The sequence below is a fragment of the Chelonoidis abingdonii genome, chromosome 14 (genome assembly GCF_003597395.2).
Source record: "Chelonoidis abingdonii isolate Lonesome George chromosome 14, CheloAbing_2.0, whole genome shotgun sequence".
Lineage (NCBI taxonomy): Eukaryota > Metazoa > Chordata > Testudines > Testudinidae > Chelonoidis > Chelonoidis abingdonii.
In genome coordinates, this window is record NC_133782.1 from 25339428 (window position 1) to 25359743 (window position 20316).

A 20316-nucleotide genomic window follows, 5' to 3' on the forward strand; every position below is an offset into this window, starting at 1 on the left:
GGGAGCGTACCTGACCTGAAACAGGGGGGGAGGCCCAGGGAGCTGGGAAGCTCTGGCCTGGAAACCCCCAGGCTATGGCCTAGAGGAGGGCCAAATAGGTACTGAGGTTGCAGGGGGCAGCCCAAAAGGGGTAGGCAGAAGCAGCAGGTCCAAACCCAACCTTGCCTGTGATGAGTGGGCTAGATTGAGACTGGGCAGTAGCCAAAGACTGAGGTGAGGTGCGGAATGGGGGGTGAGGGTTCCCCAAGGAGGAGAGACCCCAAGACTGAGGGGCATACTGCCAGGGGGGAAGCACCCCAGATAATGGGGCACCAGGTCCAGGAGGGACACAGGGGCCCTGAGGCAGGGGTCACCGGCCTGCAGAGGGTGCTCCGAAGGCTGGATGAGCTAATTCCCAGAAGCAACCAGCAGGAGGTGCCACATGGGTGAGTCCCACTGGCTTACAGGATGACACAGTGGCACACTGTTTTGAGAACCCCAGCAGGGTGTCACAGTGTAATTGTGGGACAGCGATAGTCTGTAATTCCATGGAGGAGGGGGACCACAGACCTCCAGGAACTAACAATAGAGGGGGGTGATTGGGCCAATTCACTCAGGTTGTTACACCTTCAGAGAGCTGCCACGACCTGGAGAGGATCACATACACTGGGTCAAAGTAGAATGTCCAGAGACCAACAGAGAAAGGACTTGGATAAATGCAGGTTATTTATTCAAGACTCAGGGCCTTCTGTCCAAGCGGGCCCCAATCCTGCCTAGCAAGGGTTGGATGGACTTTGGCCTCCTGAGACTCCATAGGACTGATGGGTGATCTCTTTTAGCATACATATAGGAACTTCTATTGTTTTCTCTATAATGCTCCCATGTTAAGAATAAATGGGCTTGCTTAGAAAAAGCTGGGTGGTGACTTGTGACTGCTGGCAGTTACATTGTTCATAGCCTTTGGAGAGAAAGCAAAGCCCAAACACTGGCCTGGTTAGGCAGCCTGCTTGCCGGGGATATCGCACTGCAGGTGGGGAACCATGCAGCCTGAAAAAAAAACCCATCAGAAGGGAGAGCAACATGGGTCTCTCACCAAGAGGTGATGACTGAGGGCCTGGGAGCCCAGAGTGGGTCTCTGCAGTTCAGCGAGTTGAACAGACATGGTGGGAGCAGGCAGGGCCGGCTACAGGCACCAGCAGAGAAAGCATGTGCCTGAGGTGGCACATGCTAAGGGGTGGCATAGTCTGGGCAGCTTTTTTTTTTTTTCCTTGGGGCAGCAAAAATGGTAGAGCCAGCCCTGGGAGCAGGATTAAGCCAATGAGAGGCCCAGACCAGTGCTGTGCTGATGCATGATGAAAACTCTTTGCTCAGGGTGAGGGGCCTTTTGGGCTGGTTGGATGCGCTATTGTCTGTCTGAAGGCAGCTTTCAGTGCATTGTGGTTATCTCCCATCACCCCTGGTCCTAACAAACCAGGCTGATAATCTGGTTTCCTGGCATCACATCCCAAAACCCAGGAGAGAGGGATTATACACAGCTGCTGTTTCCTTCCCCAACGCAGGGGGTGGCACTGCCCAGCAATGATCCCCCAGGCAATATGTGGCAATGGTTTCTGTGGCTCAACCCACCAGGCAAACCCCGCAAAGCACAGGTACAGTTTCCAAATACGAGACCTGGAGCGTGAATTGAAATCCAGTGTCTGCAGAAGGCACGGACCCAGCGCCCCTGCTTTAATGGTCCAAGCCAGCCCTGCTGAGACTCTATATGAGGGAGTGGCTATGTTAGACGCCACTTTAAAGACCACATCAGAACAGTGGAGTCTCCAGAGGCCCAATGCTCACCGGCCCACGACTGCACCGGCAGAGCCAGGCACTAGCACTCACCACTTTAAAGGCCCAAGCTGGCACTGCAGATGCTCCAGTTTCCATCAGGTATTTTTCCCAGTTGAAACTGTCAGGGTTGGGATAGTCTGGACATGAAAACAATGGGCATATTGAGTTGCTTCTCCTCTGGGAGTGTCCCACAATTCCCTGCTATCCCACTGGACCAATGCAGCATTAGGTCTGCACTGGGACCAGAGGGAACTCTGGAAACTCCTGGATGTATGTCAATTCCTTCTGTGCCCCAAGTCCACTCCTGGGAGGGGACGTATTAGTGAGTGACACCTGTGCCCATGTCCGACAGCTTGGGCTCTCCCTTAATTCATTAACTAGCCTGTCAGAACCAACATACTGCACATGGATGACCACGGCTAAATCCAGAGCAGGGTTTTTTCAGCATTTCCCCTTCACATTGGTCCCAGCTGGCCATGGCATGAGGGTAAAACATGGTATTTTGATTGCCCTCTAGTGGTAGTTCTCATTATAGTACTTCAGTACAGGAAATGCCTGTTGGACTACACTACCCAGAGTCCTTAGCAAGGAGCTAGGTGTGTGTTCTGTGTTGGGGAAAAGTGAGAAATAGCACATGAGGGATTGCTGGCAGCAACCTCGAGGCCTGTCCTTATTTTAAAAAAAAAAAAAAACCCAACAAAACACCTCCCATGGGTAAAAATCCAGAGTTCCTTATTACTCAAGCGAAACTCCCCTTGCCTTCAGCTAAGTCAGGGCACTAGCGCGTGGTCCCAAGTGTGTTCAATACACCACAGTGGGAGTTCTCTAGGGTTCAGCTCATGGAAGCCAGACGGGGATACAGCCTCTGGCTGCGTACTCACCTTGAGGAGGTGTGAGGGGTTTCCCATGCGCTTGACACCAACCGACTGGGTGGATGTATGGACTGCTGGGGTCACACCTGCAGCACACACATATACATTCATAGGGGATGCAGGTACAGTCACACCCAGGGCATGCACATGATTTCTCCATGGCACTGCACAGGACCTCAGAGCCAGGGCAGGTGTCCTGCCATAGGGATGGCACCAGCTGGGAGAGCTCAGCACATTGGTGGCCAGAGCACGGCCTAATAGCCATGTGCCAACCTAAGCATTGTACAACACAGCCTGTGGCTACCCTCCTCAGAGAGGAGTGGCCCCTATGACAGCAAGTCCTGGCAGGGTCAGTGCTACAACATGTGGGGCCCCAAATTTCCGAGGGGGAAATAAACGAAGCCCAGAATTTTACAATGGGCCTGTGTGCAAGTCAGATCTCGCTACTCCTATGGACCCACTGCTGGGAGAGGCAAAGGAGTGAATTATTCCCTGCTCCTTTACTTCTGGAGAGGAAGACAGGGCCAGTCCGTGAAGTTTCAGATGGAGGTGATCCACGGGGCTAAGTGGTGCGTGGAGCTTGAGGCCAGTCCTGGATCGTTCACTTAGATCCCGGTGGAGCACAGCACACTGGGACCTACAGGATCCACAGGTCCCACCTCCGTATTACAGACAAGAGTGGCGGGAAATCTGTTTCATTGTCTGTTCTGTAGGGGCAGCTCCTAGCCCCCTAGAATAGGCCTCAGCTGGACAAAATTTGGGCACTGTTGGCCTGAAGCTCTGCAGAGAAACATAACCCAAACCATTGAAAAACTGAGTCTTTTAAAATGAAGGACAGCAACCTTTCCTTCTCCCACAGCCAGGGCACGAACAGACTACACTCTTGCTAAAGGGGCCATGCCCTGGACATCTCCAGGATAAGAGATGAGAGGTGGGTGTAATGGCTGAACATTCCCTCTCAGTGCTTTGAAACAAAGAAATTGGTGTAATCATAAGAACACAAGAATAGCCCTACTGGATCAGACCAATAGTCCATCTGGCCCAGTATCCTGTCTTTTGACAGCGATCAGTGACAGATGCTTCAGAGGGAGTGAACAGAACATGGCAATTATCGAGTGATGCGTTCCCTCTCATCCAGGCCCAGCTTCTGGCAGTCAGAAGTTTAGGGACATCCAGAGCATGGGGTCATGTCCATGACCATCCTGGCTAATAGCTCTTGATGGACCCATCCTCCATTAACTTATCTAGTTCTTTTTTGAACCCTCCTGTGCTTTTTGGCCTTCACAACATCCCCTGGCAATGAGTTCCACAGATTGACTTTGCATTGTGTGAAGAAATACTTCCTTTTGTTTGTTTTAAACCTGCTGCCTATTAATTTCATTTGGTGACCCCTAGTTCTTGTGTTATGAGAAGGAATAACTAACACTTCCTTATTTACTTTCTCTACACCATTTATGATTTTATAGACTTCTATCACGGCCCCCCCCTTACTAATCTCTTTTCTAAACAGAAAAGTCCCAGTCTTATTAATCTTTCCTCACGTGAAAGCTGTTCCATCCCCCTAATCATTTTTTGTTGGCCTTCTCTGTTCCTTTTCCAATTCCCATATATCTTTTTTGAGATGAGGTGACCAGAACTGCATGCAGTATTCAAGGTGTGGGTGTACCATGGATTTATATAATGGCATCATATTTTCTGTCTTATTATCTATCCCTTTCCCAATGGTTCCTAACATTGTTAGCCTTCCTGAGCTGGAACAGCTGTTTTAGACCCCAACATTTTATATTTATAGTTGGGATCATGTTTTCCAGCGTGCACCGTTTTGCAGTTATTAACATTGAATTTCATCTGCCTTTTTTGTTGCCCAGCCACCCAATTTTGTGAGATCCCTCTCTAAGTCTTTTCTGTCAGCTTTAGACTTCAACTAATTTGGGTAATTTTGTATTGTCCACACGTTTTGCCACCTGTTTACCTCTTTTTTCAGATACACCTCTACCCCGATGTAACGCGGTTCTCAGGAGCCAAAAAATCTCACTGCTTTATAGGTGAGATCGTGTTATATCGGGTTTGATCTGGTAGAGCGTACGTGCCGGACTGGACCGGCTTCCCTAGTGGTGATTTAAAGGGCCTGGTGCTCCAGCCGCTGTGGGGAGCCCCGGACCCTTTAAATCGCTGCTGGGGCTACAGCAGCGGGGCTCAGGTGGGGATTTAAAGGGCCCAGGGCTCCTCACAGTGTCTGGAGCCTCTGGCTCTTTAAATCACCGCCTGAGCCTGGCTGCCAGAGCCCCAATGGGGATTGAAAAGGCCTGGTGCTCCAGCTGCTGTGGGGAGCCCCAGGCCCTTTAAATCACCACTGGAGCTCTAGCAGTGGGGCTCGGGTGGGGATTTAAAGGGCCTGGGGCGTCACACGAATTCGGATATAACGTGGTAAAGCAGCGGGGCTTGGGTGGCGCTTTAAAGGGCCCGGGGCTCCCCGCTGCTTTACCGCATTATATCCATATTTGTGTTATATCGGGTCACGTTCTATCGGGGTAGAGGTGTAATTTATGAATATGTTGAACAGCACTAGTCTCAGTACTGATCTTTGGGGGAACCTGCTATTGACCTCTCTCCACTGTGAAAACTGACCATTTATTCCTACTCTTTGTTTCCTATCTTTTAACCAGTTATTAACCCACAAAAGGACCTTCCCTCTTATCCCATGACAGCTTACTTTGCTTAAGAGCATTTGATGTGGGCTTTCTGAAAGTCCAAGTATATTATATCCACCGAATCACCCTTGCTCACCTGTTGTTAAAGAATTCTAATAGATTGGTAGGGCACGATTTCTCTTTACAAAAGCTGTGTTGACTCTTCCCCAGCCTACTGTGTTCATCTATGTGTGTTTGTTCTTTCCTATAGATTCAACCAATTTACCTGGTACTGAAGTTAGGCTTATTATCCTAACATTGCCAGGATCGCCTTTTTTTAAAAAATCAGCATTACATTAGCTATCCTCCAGTCATCTGGTACAGAGGCTGATTTAAATGATAAGTTACATACCACAGTTAAATTCTGCAATTTCATATTTGAGTTCCGTCAGAACTCTTGGATGAATACCATCTGGTCCTGGTGACTTATTAGTGCTCTGTTTAATCAATTTGTTCCAAAACTTCCTCTACTGACACCTCAGTCTGGGACAATACCTCAGATATGTTACCTAAAAGAATGGCTCAGGTATGGGACTCTCCCTCACATAATCTGCAGTGAAGACGGATGCAAAGAATTCATTTAGCCTCCCCGCAATGGCCTTGTCTTCCTTGAGTGCTCCTTTAGCACCTCGATTGGCCAGTGGCCCCACTCTTTGTTTGGCAGAGTTCCTGCTTCTGATGTACTTAAAAAAAATTGCTGTTAGTTTTTGTATCTTTTGTTAGTTGCCCTTCAAATTATTTTTTGGCCTTCCTAATTATATTTGTACATTTGACTTGCCAGAGTTTATGCTCCTTTCTATTTTCTTAAATAGGACTTGACTTCCAATTTTTAAAGAATGTCTTTTTGTTTCTAACTGTATCTTCTACTGTGTTGTTTAGCCATGGGGCACTTTTATGGTCCTCTTACTGTTTGTTTGTTTTTTTTAATTTGGGTATATATTTAGTTTGAGCCTCTAGTATGGTGCTTTAAAATAATTTCATGCTGCTTGCAGGCATTTCACTCATGATTATTTATTTTAATTTTCATTTAACTAGCTTCTTCCTTTTTGCGTAGCTCCCCTTTTTCAAGTTAAATGCTACTGTGTTGTATAGGGACTGGGAGTGGCTGGCTCACTACAAAAGCAATTTTCCCTCTCTGGGTACTGACACTTCCTCCTCAGTTATTGGGAGTGGACCACACCCATCCTGACTGAACTGACCCTTGTTCACACTAGTTCTCCACTTGGAAAGTAACTCCCTTCTCTTCATGTGTCAGTATATTTATGCCTGCATCTGTCATTTTCATGCCATGCATCTGAAGAAGTGGGTTTTTTAGTCCATGAAATCTTATGCCCAAATAAATCTGTTAGTCTTTAAACTGCCACCGGATTCCTCATTGCTACTGTGGTTGGTTTCTTTGGTATTTTGCCCCTATCAAGAATATTAAATTTAATTGCATTACAGTCACTATTACTGAGTGGATCAGTTACATTCACCTCTTGGACCAGATCATGTGCACCACTTACGACTAAATCAAGAATTGCCTGTCCCCTTGCGAGTTCCAGAACTAGTGGCTCCAAGAAGCAGTTATTTATGGTGTCTAGAGATTTTATCTTTGCATCCCATCCTGAGGGGACGTGTATCCAATCAATATGGGATAGTTTAAATCCCCCATTATTACCGGGTTTTCTGCTTTGGTAGCCTCTCTAATCTCCCTGAGCATTTCAGTCACAGTCACCATACTGATCAGAGATTCCCATTGCTATACTCATTATGAATTTCTATCCATAGAGATTCTATGGGCCTGTTTGAATCATTTTAAGATTTTTACTATATTTAACACTGTGCTTTCTTTCACATGCAGTGCCACTCCCCCACCAGCACAACCTACTCTGTCATTCCTATATATTTTGCACATTTCTATACATTTTGAACCCTGGTATTACCGTGTCCCATAGATATTCATCATTCCACCAAGTTTCTGTGATGCTGCCGCTCTCCAGGTGTGTGGTGAGAGGGTCAGAGATTGCTGATTATGAGGTTGGACTTAGAGATTCTGCATTTGTAGCAGAGTTTAAACTGTGCAGAATTAGTCCACAATGGGCCTGAGCTCAGCTGCAAATTTTGGCTCGAGGCGTGAACTTTCTCAAAGTTCAGATGGGCTCAGAAGCAGGGTTTGGTTCAGGCCTGTCTTTAGAGTTATTTTAATAAGAGACATAGAATCATGGACTAGAAGAGACTGCAGTGAGGAACAAGAACACTTAGGCCTGCTTGGTCCCTCTAAGGGTTGATATTTCCTCATGCTTGCAGGAAGAAATTCACTTCCTCAGGACAGTACCAGACAATTGGCCAAGACAAGTGCATTATCCACATCCTGGGAAGCATCCAGTATCAGTCACTGCAGGAAGCAGCACGGTGAGGCAGTGCTGGAAGGTCATGCCCGTGTTCTTACCAGTAGTCGTAAGTATCATCCCAGTTGTCAAAGTGTACCAGAAAACGATTGTCCACCACGTCCGTCACCGTGGCAACGCATATCAAGGAAGGGTTCATGCGGTCCACGGCTTCTAGTTTTGTGCCCACCTGGAATCCCGTGGGAACGGCATTCTGGGGAAAGGAGAGAAACAGGGTAGGTGCATCTGGGCACCAGTCAGTTAGCTCTTATGGCTATGTCCCCACCATGCCCTGAGCAGCTGCTGGCTGGCACCATATGGAATGCTTGAGCAGTAACCCTGTGCCCTCCATCTGAGGGGCTCGGAGTGCTTTTAACATTAGTGAATTTAGCCTCACAGTGCCCCTGGGAAGCACGCAGAGGTAAGGAAACTGAGGCACAGGACATTTACATGACATGGCTTAGGTCGCAGGGCAAGTTGCTCACAGATCTGGGAAGATACAGATGAATCAAGACTGCCACGCCCCTGCTAGATGCTGCAGTCCCAGACAAGAACAGCTTCCCTTTGAATTAGGATCTACAAGAAGCCACTTGTTTCCACTGTTGCTTTCCAATCTCTAGCACCAATCTTTATTACTAGGAGTTGACATGAGGAAAGACAGTGGTAGTATTCTCATCCTAAATCTCCCTTACCTGCACTCCCCTCCCATCTGGTCCACAGTTCCTGCACTCCTCTCTCATCACACCCACCTGGTCTGGTCTTCTCAGATATAACATTTACATAAAACCCTGTGTCATAAATACTGCACTGACAGAGCTGAGTGAGAAACTGTTGTGATAATCACACATCATTTGTTGGTATTGAATTTATCAGTGAGACAAGGATGGATTGTTATTATTTATTGTTTAAGGGCTGATAAGGTTTTTTTCCAAACATTTTGAAAATGTCAAAGTATATTTTGATCAGGGTTCTTTGTAAAAATATTACAGGTCTCACCCCCCCACACCTCTTTCTCTCCCTTTTCTATTCCTTTTTGCCTCTGAAAAAAGAAGAGAACATGGAAGAAAGAGGGAGAAAGGTGAAAAACTGAACCTTTTTTTCGGTTTGAAAAAAAAAATCTAGAACATTTAAAAAAATTTTCCTGGAAATCTTTTTAAACAAATACTTTTGACCATCTCTGTCTGTGGCAACATCTAGATTTATGGCAGCAGATAGAGTATGGGCACTGCACGTCCTGCTAGCACGGGTATAAGTAGCAGTGTAGGCGGTGAGGGACAGATTAGGTGAGTAGGAGTGGAGTAAGCGCACTACATGCCTGAACCCCCTGGTATAAATCTTATACAGTTCTCTACACACCCAGGCAGTGCTTCCCACGTCTACACTGCTACCTCCATGCTGCCAGAGCCTTTCCCCACTGCTGGAGCCTTTCTTTGTGGCGTGTAGCTACACATGTAATGCCTGTACTCCACATGGCACCCTAAGTGTAGACACAGGCTGTATTAGCGATGGGTCCTAACAAAACTCCCTTATCTGAACTACCCCCAACACTGGTGACACAGTCACTAACTTACAGTGTTCTTTGTGTGCACGGTGCATGAACACGTTGATCCTGCTCTCTGTGGGTCAACCCCCCTTTCATGAACAGCATTACTATTGGGATTGGGGGGAGATTGTGGGGGGAGATGTTGGGGGAAAGAGGCCAAAGCAAAACTGGTGGGGAGATCCCATCTGTGGGGAAATGCATGTGAACGTAGAGGCGTTCACTTGGAAGGAGGAAGAAGAGGATCTGCCACTCACATTGTTTGGGGTCACAAAGAGGTGCCTGGGAGCTGCCTGAGCCTTCGTTATCCTCAGATAGTTTGACCAGCTGAATTCCTCCTCCTTGTAACCTAAACACCCTCAGGAAAAGAAAAGACAGAAGCAAACGTACAGAGAGAGCAGCACCTCCTCCACAGGCCAGCAGGACCCGCAAGGACAGGCGTGGTGCCTTTGTGCTGTGCTTCAAAACACTGCCTAGGCATCAGACTGGGGAACCAGCATCCGGCCACTACCTCCTGCCCAACATCTACCCTTCTACCATCCTGCAGCCATCATCGCTCCCGAATGGGTGCGCATGGCAGCGTAGTGGTTGTGGCACCTCCTATGCTCAGAATGGGGAATGCTGAAGTACTGGTACTAGCCACAGGGGCAAAGGGCGACAAGCAATCTTAACTCCCATTGGTGTGCGTGCTCAGCCCCTGGCCGAATCAGGCCCTACACATTTGCATTTCAGTGCTGCCCACCATACTCCTGGCTGGGACCATGACACCTGGGACTAAAAGGCTCAGCATCTGACCAGGATTTGAACCCAGTCCTCCAGAGGGGACAGAGCCCTACTTTAACATACTGTGCCATGCCCTCCCATATGGGAGAATTTGACTCCTCCCTCTGTAGCAACTCTGTCTCCTCTTCTCTCTACAGGCCTCCACCCTCAGCTTGAGCACTGATGAAGACATAACCGGCTTTCTCCTGCTCTCAGGGGTCCCACAGGCTCCACGCATCCTGACTGACAGCACACAAGGGGAAGGCCCATCTGCAGCAGCGTCCACAGTCCTGAGGTCACCGACCTCTTACCTTTGGGGGGCTGCAGTTTGTGCCTCGTCTCCTCAGACCAGCCGGCAGGATGAATGTTGGGGGAGTCGGCGTTCAGCCAGAAATCATGGCATTCGGAGTAGCCATCAAAGTGCAGGCGCATCCGATACCCACACACCTGCAGCGAGGAGGGGAAAGGAACTGAAGGATAAGTGTGTCCCCAGCTGCACTGCCCCGTGTGTGTTCTAACCCCCTTCAAGCAACATGTGCCTAAGAAGTCTGTCCGGCAGCCCACGCACAAGCACCATCACTTACCTCCTTCACAGCTTGCTGAGAAGGCCGGGGAGCCATATTGACACACTGGTGTCAGGAGTCAGGAAGTGCATTTGAAGTCTGAGAGATCTGTGCATTTAACATAGGAACAGGGCAGGCGCTGAGCCACTGGCCCCAGTACTTCTACTCTCAGCAACAGCCACAGAAAGATTCCGACTTTATAGCCAGCCTTTCTTGTCGGGCCACAGGGTGAAATGGTGACGCAGTCAGCACTGGCATGGATCCAGGCTTAGAAAGACCTCACAGGGGCAGGTTCCCCTCTCTCCTTCTCCCAAGCGTTTTGCAAGAGATTGTTGCCCTGGCAAAAATATGCCAGCAGCAACAAACAAACAAATCGGCTGCTTTGTGGAATTTCTCACCTTGAAGAAGGATTGAGTAGACTTCAACTGCTGGCCCATGAGTGCCGTAGGTCACGGACTGTGCACCTTACACGAATGTAGTGCAAATGGAAGGGTCTGGCCTGACCGCCTAGAGACTGAAGGCCTCTGTTTATCCACAGCATGGGTGCAGAATGGACAGTGGAAGAACAAGCTCCTACTCACTGCCCCACCAACATGGCTCAGACTGTCCAAGAGTGAGCAAATCAAGGGGCCATAGGGCACTTTCGTCTCCATGGTCTACTCACTCCTGGGTTCCTCTGATGACCGTGCTAACATGGCCACCAACCGAGATAGTGATTCTGCAATGTGGCCACCCGTCCTCTACCAACCCGACTGACACCCCCAACTCACTTGACCTACACTGCCAAATCACCAGTGCATTTCACAACCAGCAGCTTGGCCAGGCAACGGTCTAGGTGACTGCCAGCCAACCCTGGGTTTGAACGGATGGCCTAACGGTGTGACCCATGAGTGGTCTACTGAGCCACCTCCTGCACAGCATTTCCTTTCTCTCCCTGGAAACCCCTCACACAACACGGCTGTGAGCACGCGTGAGGAAAGGGCAGTGGAGGAGCTGGGAAAGGCAGGCAGGAGCTGTCAGCCTGTAGCTGCGGCTGCACAGGAGGACATGGAATGGCAGTGTCACACTGAAGACCATCAGAGGAGGGAGGTTCTGGAACAGCCTCCCAGTAGGTGGAATGGGGACAAACCATGCAACTAGTGTCAAGTTGGAGCTAGATACGTTTAACAACAGGATCACATGACCAGGTTCCCTGCAATAGCAGGAGACTGGACTTGACAAGCCAGGAGGTCCCTTTCAGTCCCACATCTTACCTCAGCCACAGTCAGGATGAAGTACATCGAAGGGTGCTGGGGATCAATCCCCTCCAGCTTCATCCCCACCTTGAAGCCGTTCTTGTGCTGGGCAACTGACTGGTACTGAAAATGAGAGAAAAATAGACGTGCTCCAGTCACCCATCACAGCCCATTGGAGGACAGAGTCCTGGGGTTAACCAATGGGTTTTTTGTTTTTTTAAAGCCATTCTCTGTTTTCTGTGATTTGTTTTTCTCATTGCCGATGGGACAGGAAACATGACAGCACTGGCTTGCCATGCATGCTCCCCTGAGCGCTTTCTATTGCTCAGCCTAGAGATGAGCCTCCCCTAAGCGCACGGGTGTTTGCAGCTGGAGCTGTGGGCTCATCTCTTACCCGGACAAGGGCAGGAGAGAGCGGTTCATCGAGTGAATTAGACTCACCTTTTCCCATCCAGCAGGAAGCTGGCTAAGGTTGGGGTGGAGTAGAATCAAGGGGATGGAGGAGAAGGGCATTGACAGGGCCATCGCTCTATAGGGCACTTGCTGATCAAACAGACTTCAAGTGGGGGGCAAAAATCACAAAGGGGAGGGCTAGAGGAAAGCTGGAGAGCAGCGGAGGAAGACAATTAGTTACCCCAGGATGAAGGACTGGGCATTGCCCACAGCTAGGAAAACAGGAACGAGATGGAGAGCAGATGAGAAGAGAAAAAAGGAAAGGAGAAGAGGAGGAATTGGAAAAGAAAATCTCAACTCACTTCTTGGAACAGATTTGAAGGGGCAGCGATGGCTTTCTGCTCCTCCAGGTAGGATGCCCAGGACCAGCCTTCTTTCTTCTCCTCGCTGGCACCTGAGCTCGACAGAAACTCACAGACAAGCTACTCAGAGACGCGGCTGAAGATCTGGTTAGTTTGCTTTGGAACTGACCCTTCAGCAGGTCCAGGCAAGGGGAAAGGCAGACCAGATCCCCCTGCCTCACCCTAGTGTGCAGTCCGCAGGGTCCGTCACCAGCATCCAACCACTTTCACCCATGTTTGGAGATGGGGGAAGGCAGAGGTGGGCTTCCCAGTGAGTGATGCACCTTGACAAAAAGGGCTGTATCCTGCTCTCTGTGACCTGCTCCCATCCCCAGAGACCTCAGGCACCGCTCATCCAGGCCTAACACTGGGCCAAAGCCCTGTCTGTCCATCTGCTCAGCTGGAAAGGGGGAAATGAAAAGCCATCTCCCATGCAGACCAGACCCAGCCCAGCATTCTTTCTATCCCTCTACATGGTGTCACTGCCTGTAGTGGGGCCCAGGGTCATGCAATAAAAGAATCATACTGTATACAGTGCAGAAACCCCTGAGGAGAATCCAGATACATTCTGCAGCCAGTCAGCATCAATAACTGAGACTTTCACAGCCTCCAGTAGGAGAGAAATACCCAAGTCCCATTCCTTTTAATCCAAGCAAAGGTTCAGGAACAGCTGTAAAAACAAGAGGGAGTCCTCAAAGCAGCCACAGACAGGCCAGATCCATTAGCACAGGGACTAACCAATTGGCAAGGCTGAGTGTGAGCTGCTGCATTTGTACTGGTATGTGCCTATCTGAGATGTTTATCTGGGTCCCCTCACCGTAGAACTTGAGCACCTTGCAATTTTTAACACATTAAAGACCCCTGGGAGGAGGGCAAGTGCTACTAGCCCCATTGCACAATGGGGGAACTCAGGCATAGAAAAACAAATTGACTTGCCCAAGGTCACAAGAAGTCTATGGCAAAAAACGGATTGAACCCAGGTCTACCTAACCACTGACCCAGCACCCTAACCCCTGGGCCATCCATCTTCTCCTCACTGGGGGAGATCTCTGGTAGGAAAGGGGCTATAGGAACCCAAATCTTAATCCTATAATTAGACGCATTCAGAGAGTGGACATGGGACTAGACGGATCTTAGGTCTGAACCAATCTGGTAGCTCCTATGGCTAATCATCCATGTGATACAAGGTAACATCACTTCACTGGGAGGACTCCAGTGGCATCATGAGCTACAGAAATGCCTCCGAGTTGTTGTCGGCTGGATGGTGAGCAGATCACTGTAGCTGACTTTTACCTGCCTGTAGCTGCTGCTGCATGGGAAGCAGCCACCAGAGACTGCCCTGCCACACCCCTTACCGTGCTGGTTCATGCTCCACTCTTCTCTCTCCATGTTGCTGATGGTGGGGTCTCCCCCTGAGTTCTTTCTCTCTTCCTGCTTCTCCTCCTAACCACGAAAGTAGAGAGAACTGATGTCAGTCACTCACCATCCTTGTAATGTCTCAGACTTTCTTTGACTATGACGGTGCTCAAGAATTTTTGGGCACCCAAATCCAAGAAAGGGACAGCCAAGAGGATCTGGCTTGTGAGTAGACCGAAGCTGTCAGAAAGGGATTTGAAAGGACCTCACTAAAGATGAATTAATTGTGGGCAGTGCCGCCTTATTTTTTCAGCCAGTGGGTGCTTTATGCCCCAGAACGCAGCATCTGGATCACTGAGGCAGATGTGCTCTGGTTTGTAAGTGTAGTTCCTCAGTGCTTCGTGCTCACGAGGCCAGGGTTCTCACAGAGCTCAGGGCTGGGGGTTGATGTGTTCAGCATCCACCATCATGGCTCGGTTTTCAGAAGTGCTCAGCACCCAACCTCCAGCCAGGGGCTAAGACCTCTGAAAATGTGGCCCAAGACATCTACAGGACTCAAGGGTCAGTCCCTTTGGACGTCTATTTCCTCCTCTCTCTTTCTGCTCTTTGGAATTAAGTTGTCAGTTTCTGATTAATACTTCGACATATAATGGATACAGCACTGACAATTATAAAGAAAAAAAAAAGAAGCGGGGGAGGGGGACACACACACACGATGGCAGGGTGCCCTAGTCTCTCCACTGAGAAGTATCTGTGTGTGATCTTGTCCCCTCCATGCCGGCCCTCTCCCCTACCATTTGCTCTGATTCATACTCCTCCTCCTCTGAAGGGCTCTGGTAATCCTTTCTTTTCCGTTTTTTCACTGGCTTGAGGATTTTGGTGGCGTTAGTGCTGCCAGCAGAGTTCTCCACTATGACAGACCTGCAGAGGAGAAGGAACCGTAATGCCATCAGCAGAGAGGAGCCATGCTGCACATTGGAAAGAGATGAGATGTCAGCAAACTTGGTTCGAAGGGGCCTGGCATGGAGGGAGGTTGTGTGGCCAACACCAGTCTGAGAAGCAACCATCTTTTCAATCCCTCCTCCAGTGCCTATACACACACACACACATATGTGCGTGCATGCATGCACACACACACACACACAGTGTTCCTCATGATTAAAATAAGCAATCTACCAAGAACATGTGTCTTGAGGTCAAAATTAAGAGATAAGCTGAAGAAAATCCTGCGTCCAAGTATCCTCGAACACTAGGGTGCCTGAAATCCAGATCTAAATAGACTGATCTTTAGAACGGTCTGGACCAAATGCCTGGATCCAAGCAACCCAGAATAACAGGGCACTGGAAATCCAGATCTACATGTGGTGGTCTGCCCTCATCTCTGAGCTGGGAAATCAGATAAGGGAAAACGTGTCCTTCGGGGACCAATGTGAGGACGTCTTTCCCTGGGGAAGCTTCTCATAGCGCCAAGCTCAGCCCACTCCTACACTGAGACCACAAACAATTTGAGTGAAAGCTTGGCCCTGCTGCAATCAATTGCAAAACCCACCCTGACTTCAGTGCGCTCACTGCGAGTTTGCTTGAAGAATAACCTGCCCGCAGGAACAAGAGGGGTCTCCCAGCCCATGGAGACTCATGCCTGTATCCCCCTCCTCTAGAGAACAAAGGCTGGACTGAGAAAGACAGGGTTTGGTTCAGCACATTTGCCTCTGAAGGTGCAGGTTCTTCTTTCCCCACTCAAAGCAGCGTCTCCATTACCTTTCCTTGAACTGCCGATGACAGTGTTCGCTGCAGAACCCCCTGCCCTCCCGGGCCCCCTCGGACACATGTCTCCGGCCACAGGTATCGCAGTGGCACATGCTCTCTGCTGTCAGCAGCTTGGACTGCTCAGGCACATCTGCAGCAGGACAGAGTGAAAGGGACGTGAACTCCAAAGGGCGAGAGCCGCCAGGGAAGGAGAACTGCATAGGTCAGGAGACACCTGCCTCCCATATGGCTCGAGGGTAGGCATAGTCACTACACACATACCGTGGGGAGGCTGAAGCTCTGGGGCAGGATTGAGGGAGGCTCTTTGGAAGCAGGCCCTGTGGTCAGCAAGGTCTAGTGGACAGCTGCTTGCTGGGCTGGGCATGGACAGGATGGACTGTCTCACTCCTTGGCAAGAAGATTATGTGGAGAAAGCCTCATGGAAACTCTGCCTGAAATGATGCATTGGTTCCAGCCGGCCATTGGGGTTTTGGGACAGGCCAACATGTCTGTTGGGCTACTGGCCCTCCAGAAGACATCAACAACAAGTGGATAAAGGAGCCTTCTGGATTTCCCACTAGGGAAAACCAAACGCCGGTCTATAGGGGCAGGAGTGCGGATCTTTCTGGAAGGGTTGGGGAGGCAGAGCTGAAGTGGTTCCAGAGTCCATTGTGACTTAGCCCACCCCCACCCCCACCCTCCCTTTAAGGTCTGAGATCACTTCAGAGGAGAGGCACCAGCAGAAACCCGCCCTCGCCATGGCCCAGTATGACAGATATATTAACACCACCACCGACATGAACACCGTTCCACATGCTTAAGACGTCCGAGCCAAAGAGAGCCAGTGCAAGCAAGTGGGACTCCCTTGGAAGCTCCCAAGCCCGAGGCCCACCCACCAAGCCACAGGTACGAGAATGTGCCGGCTCTTCCCCGCACTCTGCAAGTTATGGTGTCCAGCAGAGTGCCTACAACCAAGCTAGAATCCTTACCCTGAGCAGCAGCTGGATTGTCTCTGCTGGTGGGTGCCACCTCCAACTCTCCATCTCTCTCCGCATGACCCTCCTTTAGGGGTTCCACCGGGGGGATCTTATCTGCACTCACCACTTTCAGCGTCCCATATTCATTTATCCGAAACTGTGTTATTAATGCAAACACAAAAGGGAAGAAAGATAAAAGCGTAACCCACTGGTCTCCCTTTGGGCCCACCCACAAGGGATGAGAGTCTAGCACAGCCCCACCTGGAAGCCTTAGCTCAAGTTGTAGCAGCTTGTGATTTTTAGATGTGAAGGCTCCTAGTTCAATCCCCGGTGTGACAGCCAAGATGGTGACCATCACAAAAACATAAGGCAAAAAGGACTAATGGACTCAGACGTAACATTGTTGACCTGTCTCCCCCATGAAAGTCAACCCTTCCCCTGGTGCTGGACATGCCAGATCAGCTCTACCAAGTGAGAGAGGGGGCAAAGAACAGGATGAGGATATGGGAGCTGTGGGGTCTCCACCCAGCCCTTTCACTGACCCGCTGTTCAACCTCAGGGAAAGCTTTTCACTGCCATGGAGAGGGCAGGGTTTGGCCTGGTGGCTGACATAGCAGGGAGGGGCAAAGTGCTGTCTGGAGGCTGGAACAGCCCAGAGGAGGCAGGGTGCTGGGTGAGGTAGTGGAGGGGATGGGGTACACTGGTTACTGTAACAGTCTAGGCACCGCAGCTGTGTGTTGTGCATGGATCACTAGCACTAAGCTACCAAGCCAGCCCCGGTGAGTGCTTAGCATAAACACCAGCCAAACTACCTCTAAAGACAGTCCTGATCAGATACCTTTAGGGCCAGCCTTTCAATGGTGGATGCCATGGTTTGGCCTTCAAAAGCGTACATGCACTGGCGCCATAGCTGTGCTCTGAAAGGCCACTGGACCATGCAGAGCCACTGAGGTCTGCTCCTGAGGTCAGCATGTGCAGTTACCTGTTTGTGGGCACACCTGCAGCATCCTCCATCCAAAGGCTGGCCAGGGATTTAAAGGGCTCCCTCTCATTCTCTGTGAATGAGGAACAGTCTCAGAAGGTGGAATCCTAAGGATGAACCGGGAGGGCAGGAGCCCAAGAAGATGCTCTTATTGCCCTCGTAGGAAAACAGCTGCATAACCTGCCAGTTCATAGTTGTCCATGGACATGCCCAGCCAGGGTTAAGGGTGCTAGTGTACAAGGGTCTGGCTTCCCCACACTTACTCTTAAGTTGCTGCCAGGCAGAGTGGCCACTCCATCTTTCCATTCCAGTACCCGGACGGTGTTGCAGGTCTGCACCCCACTGATCTGGGGGATGACGGTCGCAGTGATCGGCTCATTCCCTGCCCCCCTCTCCAGTCTCTCAGCACCGGCGCTTCTCTGCAGCTCCCGCGGAAATCGCTGGATCTCTAAGGTGCTGGCGGGAAGGCTGATGGTGGCTGTGTTTGCTGGAGAAGGTTGAAAAGGTAAAGAGGGACAAACACTTCACGTACACGCAGCAGGCGTGGAGTAGGGCAGCAGACAAATACAGCACAAGGGGGTGAGGGATGCCAGGCACATGGTCTGCGCTCACTCTGTTCGCACACTCGACTCTTAGGTTTGCACCAGGGGTTTCCTTGAAAGGTGTCAATCCGCCAGGTCTGACCTGCCTTACAGCAGCAGCTACTTGTTCTGTGTCCTGCAGAATCAAGCCCCAATTCTGAGCTTAACACACCTCAGTGGGCATGGGAGGGAGCTGCATGCCACCTCTACAGCCCCCCATTGAATTCTGGAGGGACAGGGCAGGAGCTGCAATGGGAGAAGAGCAGAGAGGAGGACTGAGGCCAGGTGGGAAAAGGGAGAGGAGGGGCTGAGCACCAAACTGTTCATTGGGTTACAGTTAGGAATAACTCCAGGAATAACAGGGCCTGATTCTCCTTTACATTCACACTCTGGACCTTAATGCAGGTGCCAGTTACGGCTACACCTGTAAAGTCAGCACAGTGTAAAGGGTCACAGTGCAAATGAGAATCAGGCCCAGGACATTTTAAACTTCATCTACACCAGTTAGAATCAGCTGGATGAGCACCGTGCCTCTGTCCCCTCCAGCCCTCTGAGTCTGCTCAGCATCCCCATGAGGGCCAAGGCTGGAGCTGCGCTCCAATGACTCCCTGGGCTATGGAGCACACTGGGCACAGGCCTGCGCGTGAGCAGCTGCAATGGTTGGGAACAGTAAATGACTCCCTAGCTAGTGAAAAAACAGCAGCTGCTCCTCACAGACAAAGGCCTGGTCATAGCAACCCAGGTTTTGGTTCCTTCGTGGCAGGACTGCTGCAATGGAAGCCACCCAGACTCCCTGAGCTGCCCCAGCTGCTCTGCATTGCTCAGATGGTGGAAAGTGACAGTATTCAGGCTGGAGGCAGCCAGCGGAGAATTCCTCCTGCACAGAGTAACTTGTGCAGGTGTAAAGCTGGCAAAAGCGGTGCAGCCACTTCCAGCAAAAGGGGATGGAGGTAGTGTGCTGCGGGCCATAGAATCATAGAAATGTAGGACTGAGGGGACCTCGAGCGGTCATCTAGTCCAGGCCCCTGCACTGAGGCAGAACTAAGTATTATCTAGACCATTCATGACAGGTGCTTGTCTAACCTGCTCTTAAAAACCTCCAATGACAGCAATTCCACAATCTCCCTGGGCAATTTGTTCTAGTGCTTAACCACCCTGACAGTTAGGAAGCTTTCCTAATGTCTAACCTAGATCTCCTTTGCTGCAATTTAAGCCCATTATTTCTTGTGCTGTCCTCTGTGGATAAAGAGCACAATTTATCACCCTCTTCTTTATGACAACTTTTTACATACTTGAAAACTGTTCTCCTGTCCCCCCTCAGTATTCCTTCCTCCAGAAAAAAGAAACCACATTTTTTCAATCTTTCCTCGTCGGTCCCGTTTTCTAGCCCTTTAATCATTTTTGTTGCTCTCCTCTAGACTTCTTCCAATTTGTCCACCTTTTTCCTGAACTGTATCATGCAGAGCTGGATACAACTGCTGCGTAGAGCAGAAAAATTATTTCTAGTGTCTTACTTCCAACACGCCTGCTAATACATCCCAGAATTACGTTTGCTTTCTTTGCGACAGTGTAACACTCTTGACTCGTATTTAGCTTTCTTTTTTTACATCATCATTTTGTATAAATACAACTGATTGTTCTTTCCTAAGTGGAGTACTTGGCATTTGTCTTTTTTGAATTTCATCCTATTTATTTCAGGCCATTTCTCCAGTTTGTCAAGATCATTTTGAATTCTAATCCTGTCTTTCAAAGTGCTTGCAGCTTGGTACGATGCACAAACTTTATAAGTGTACTCCCTATGCCATTATCCAAATAATTTAGGAAGATATTGACTAGAACTGGACCAAGAACAGATCCTGGAGGGACCTCACTCAATATGGACCGTGAACCATTGATAACTACTCTCTGAGTACGCTTTTCCAACCAGTTTTGGACCCACCTTATAACCGGTTTGTCTAGGCTATGTTTCCCTAGTCTGTTTATGAGAAGGTCATGTGAGAGACAGTACCAAAAGCCTTACTAAAGACAAGATATATCATA

At 49.7% G+C, this 20316-nt stretch overlaps 1 protein-coding gene across 3 annotated transcripts in view; it reads right to left on the minus strand.

Moving 5' to 3' along the window:
- The window catches only part of L3MBTL1 (L3MBTL histone methyl-lysine binding protein 1), a 55074-nt gene that overhangs the window by 19556 nt on the left and 15202 nt on the right, over positions 1 to 20316 (minus strand). For 2 of the 3 annotated variants that reach the window (XM_032769665.2, XM_032769664.2), the window contains exons 3-14: positions 17959 to 18182; positions 16726 to 16870; positions 15749 to 15887; positions 14785 to 14911; positions 13990 to 14077; positions 12596 to 12687; positions 11859 to 11963; positions 10354 to 10489; positions 9538 to 9638; positions 7803 to 7954; positions 2691 to 2767; positions 1861 to 1946 (exon numbers count right to left, since the gene is read on the minus strand). In XM_032769665.2, the coding sequence (XP_032625556.1) occupies positions 1861 to 1946; positions 2691 to 2767; positions 7803 to 7954; positions 9538 to 9638; positions 10354 to 10489; positions 11859 to 11963; positions 12596 to 12687; positions 13990 to 14077; positions 14785 to 14911; positions 15749 to 15887; positions 16726 to 16870; positions 17959 to 18182 (1472 nt within the window). The remainder of the gene's footprint in view (positions 1 to 1860; positions 1947 to 2690; positions 2768 to 7802; positions 7955 to 9537; positions 9639 to 10353; positions 10490 to 11858; positions 11964 to 12595; positions 12688 to 13989; positions 14078 to 14784; positions 14912 to 15748; positions 15888 to 16725; positions 16871 to 17958; positions 18183 to 20316) is intronic. The other variant, XM_032769666.2, reaches the window with a different exon arrangement.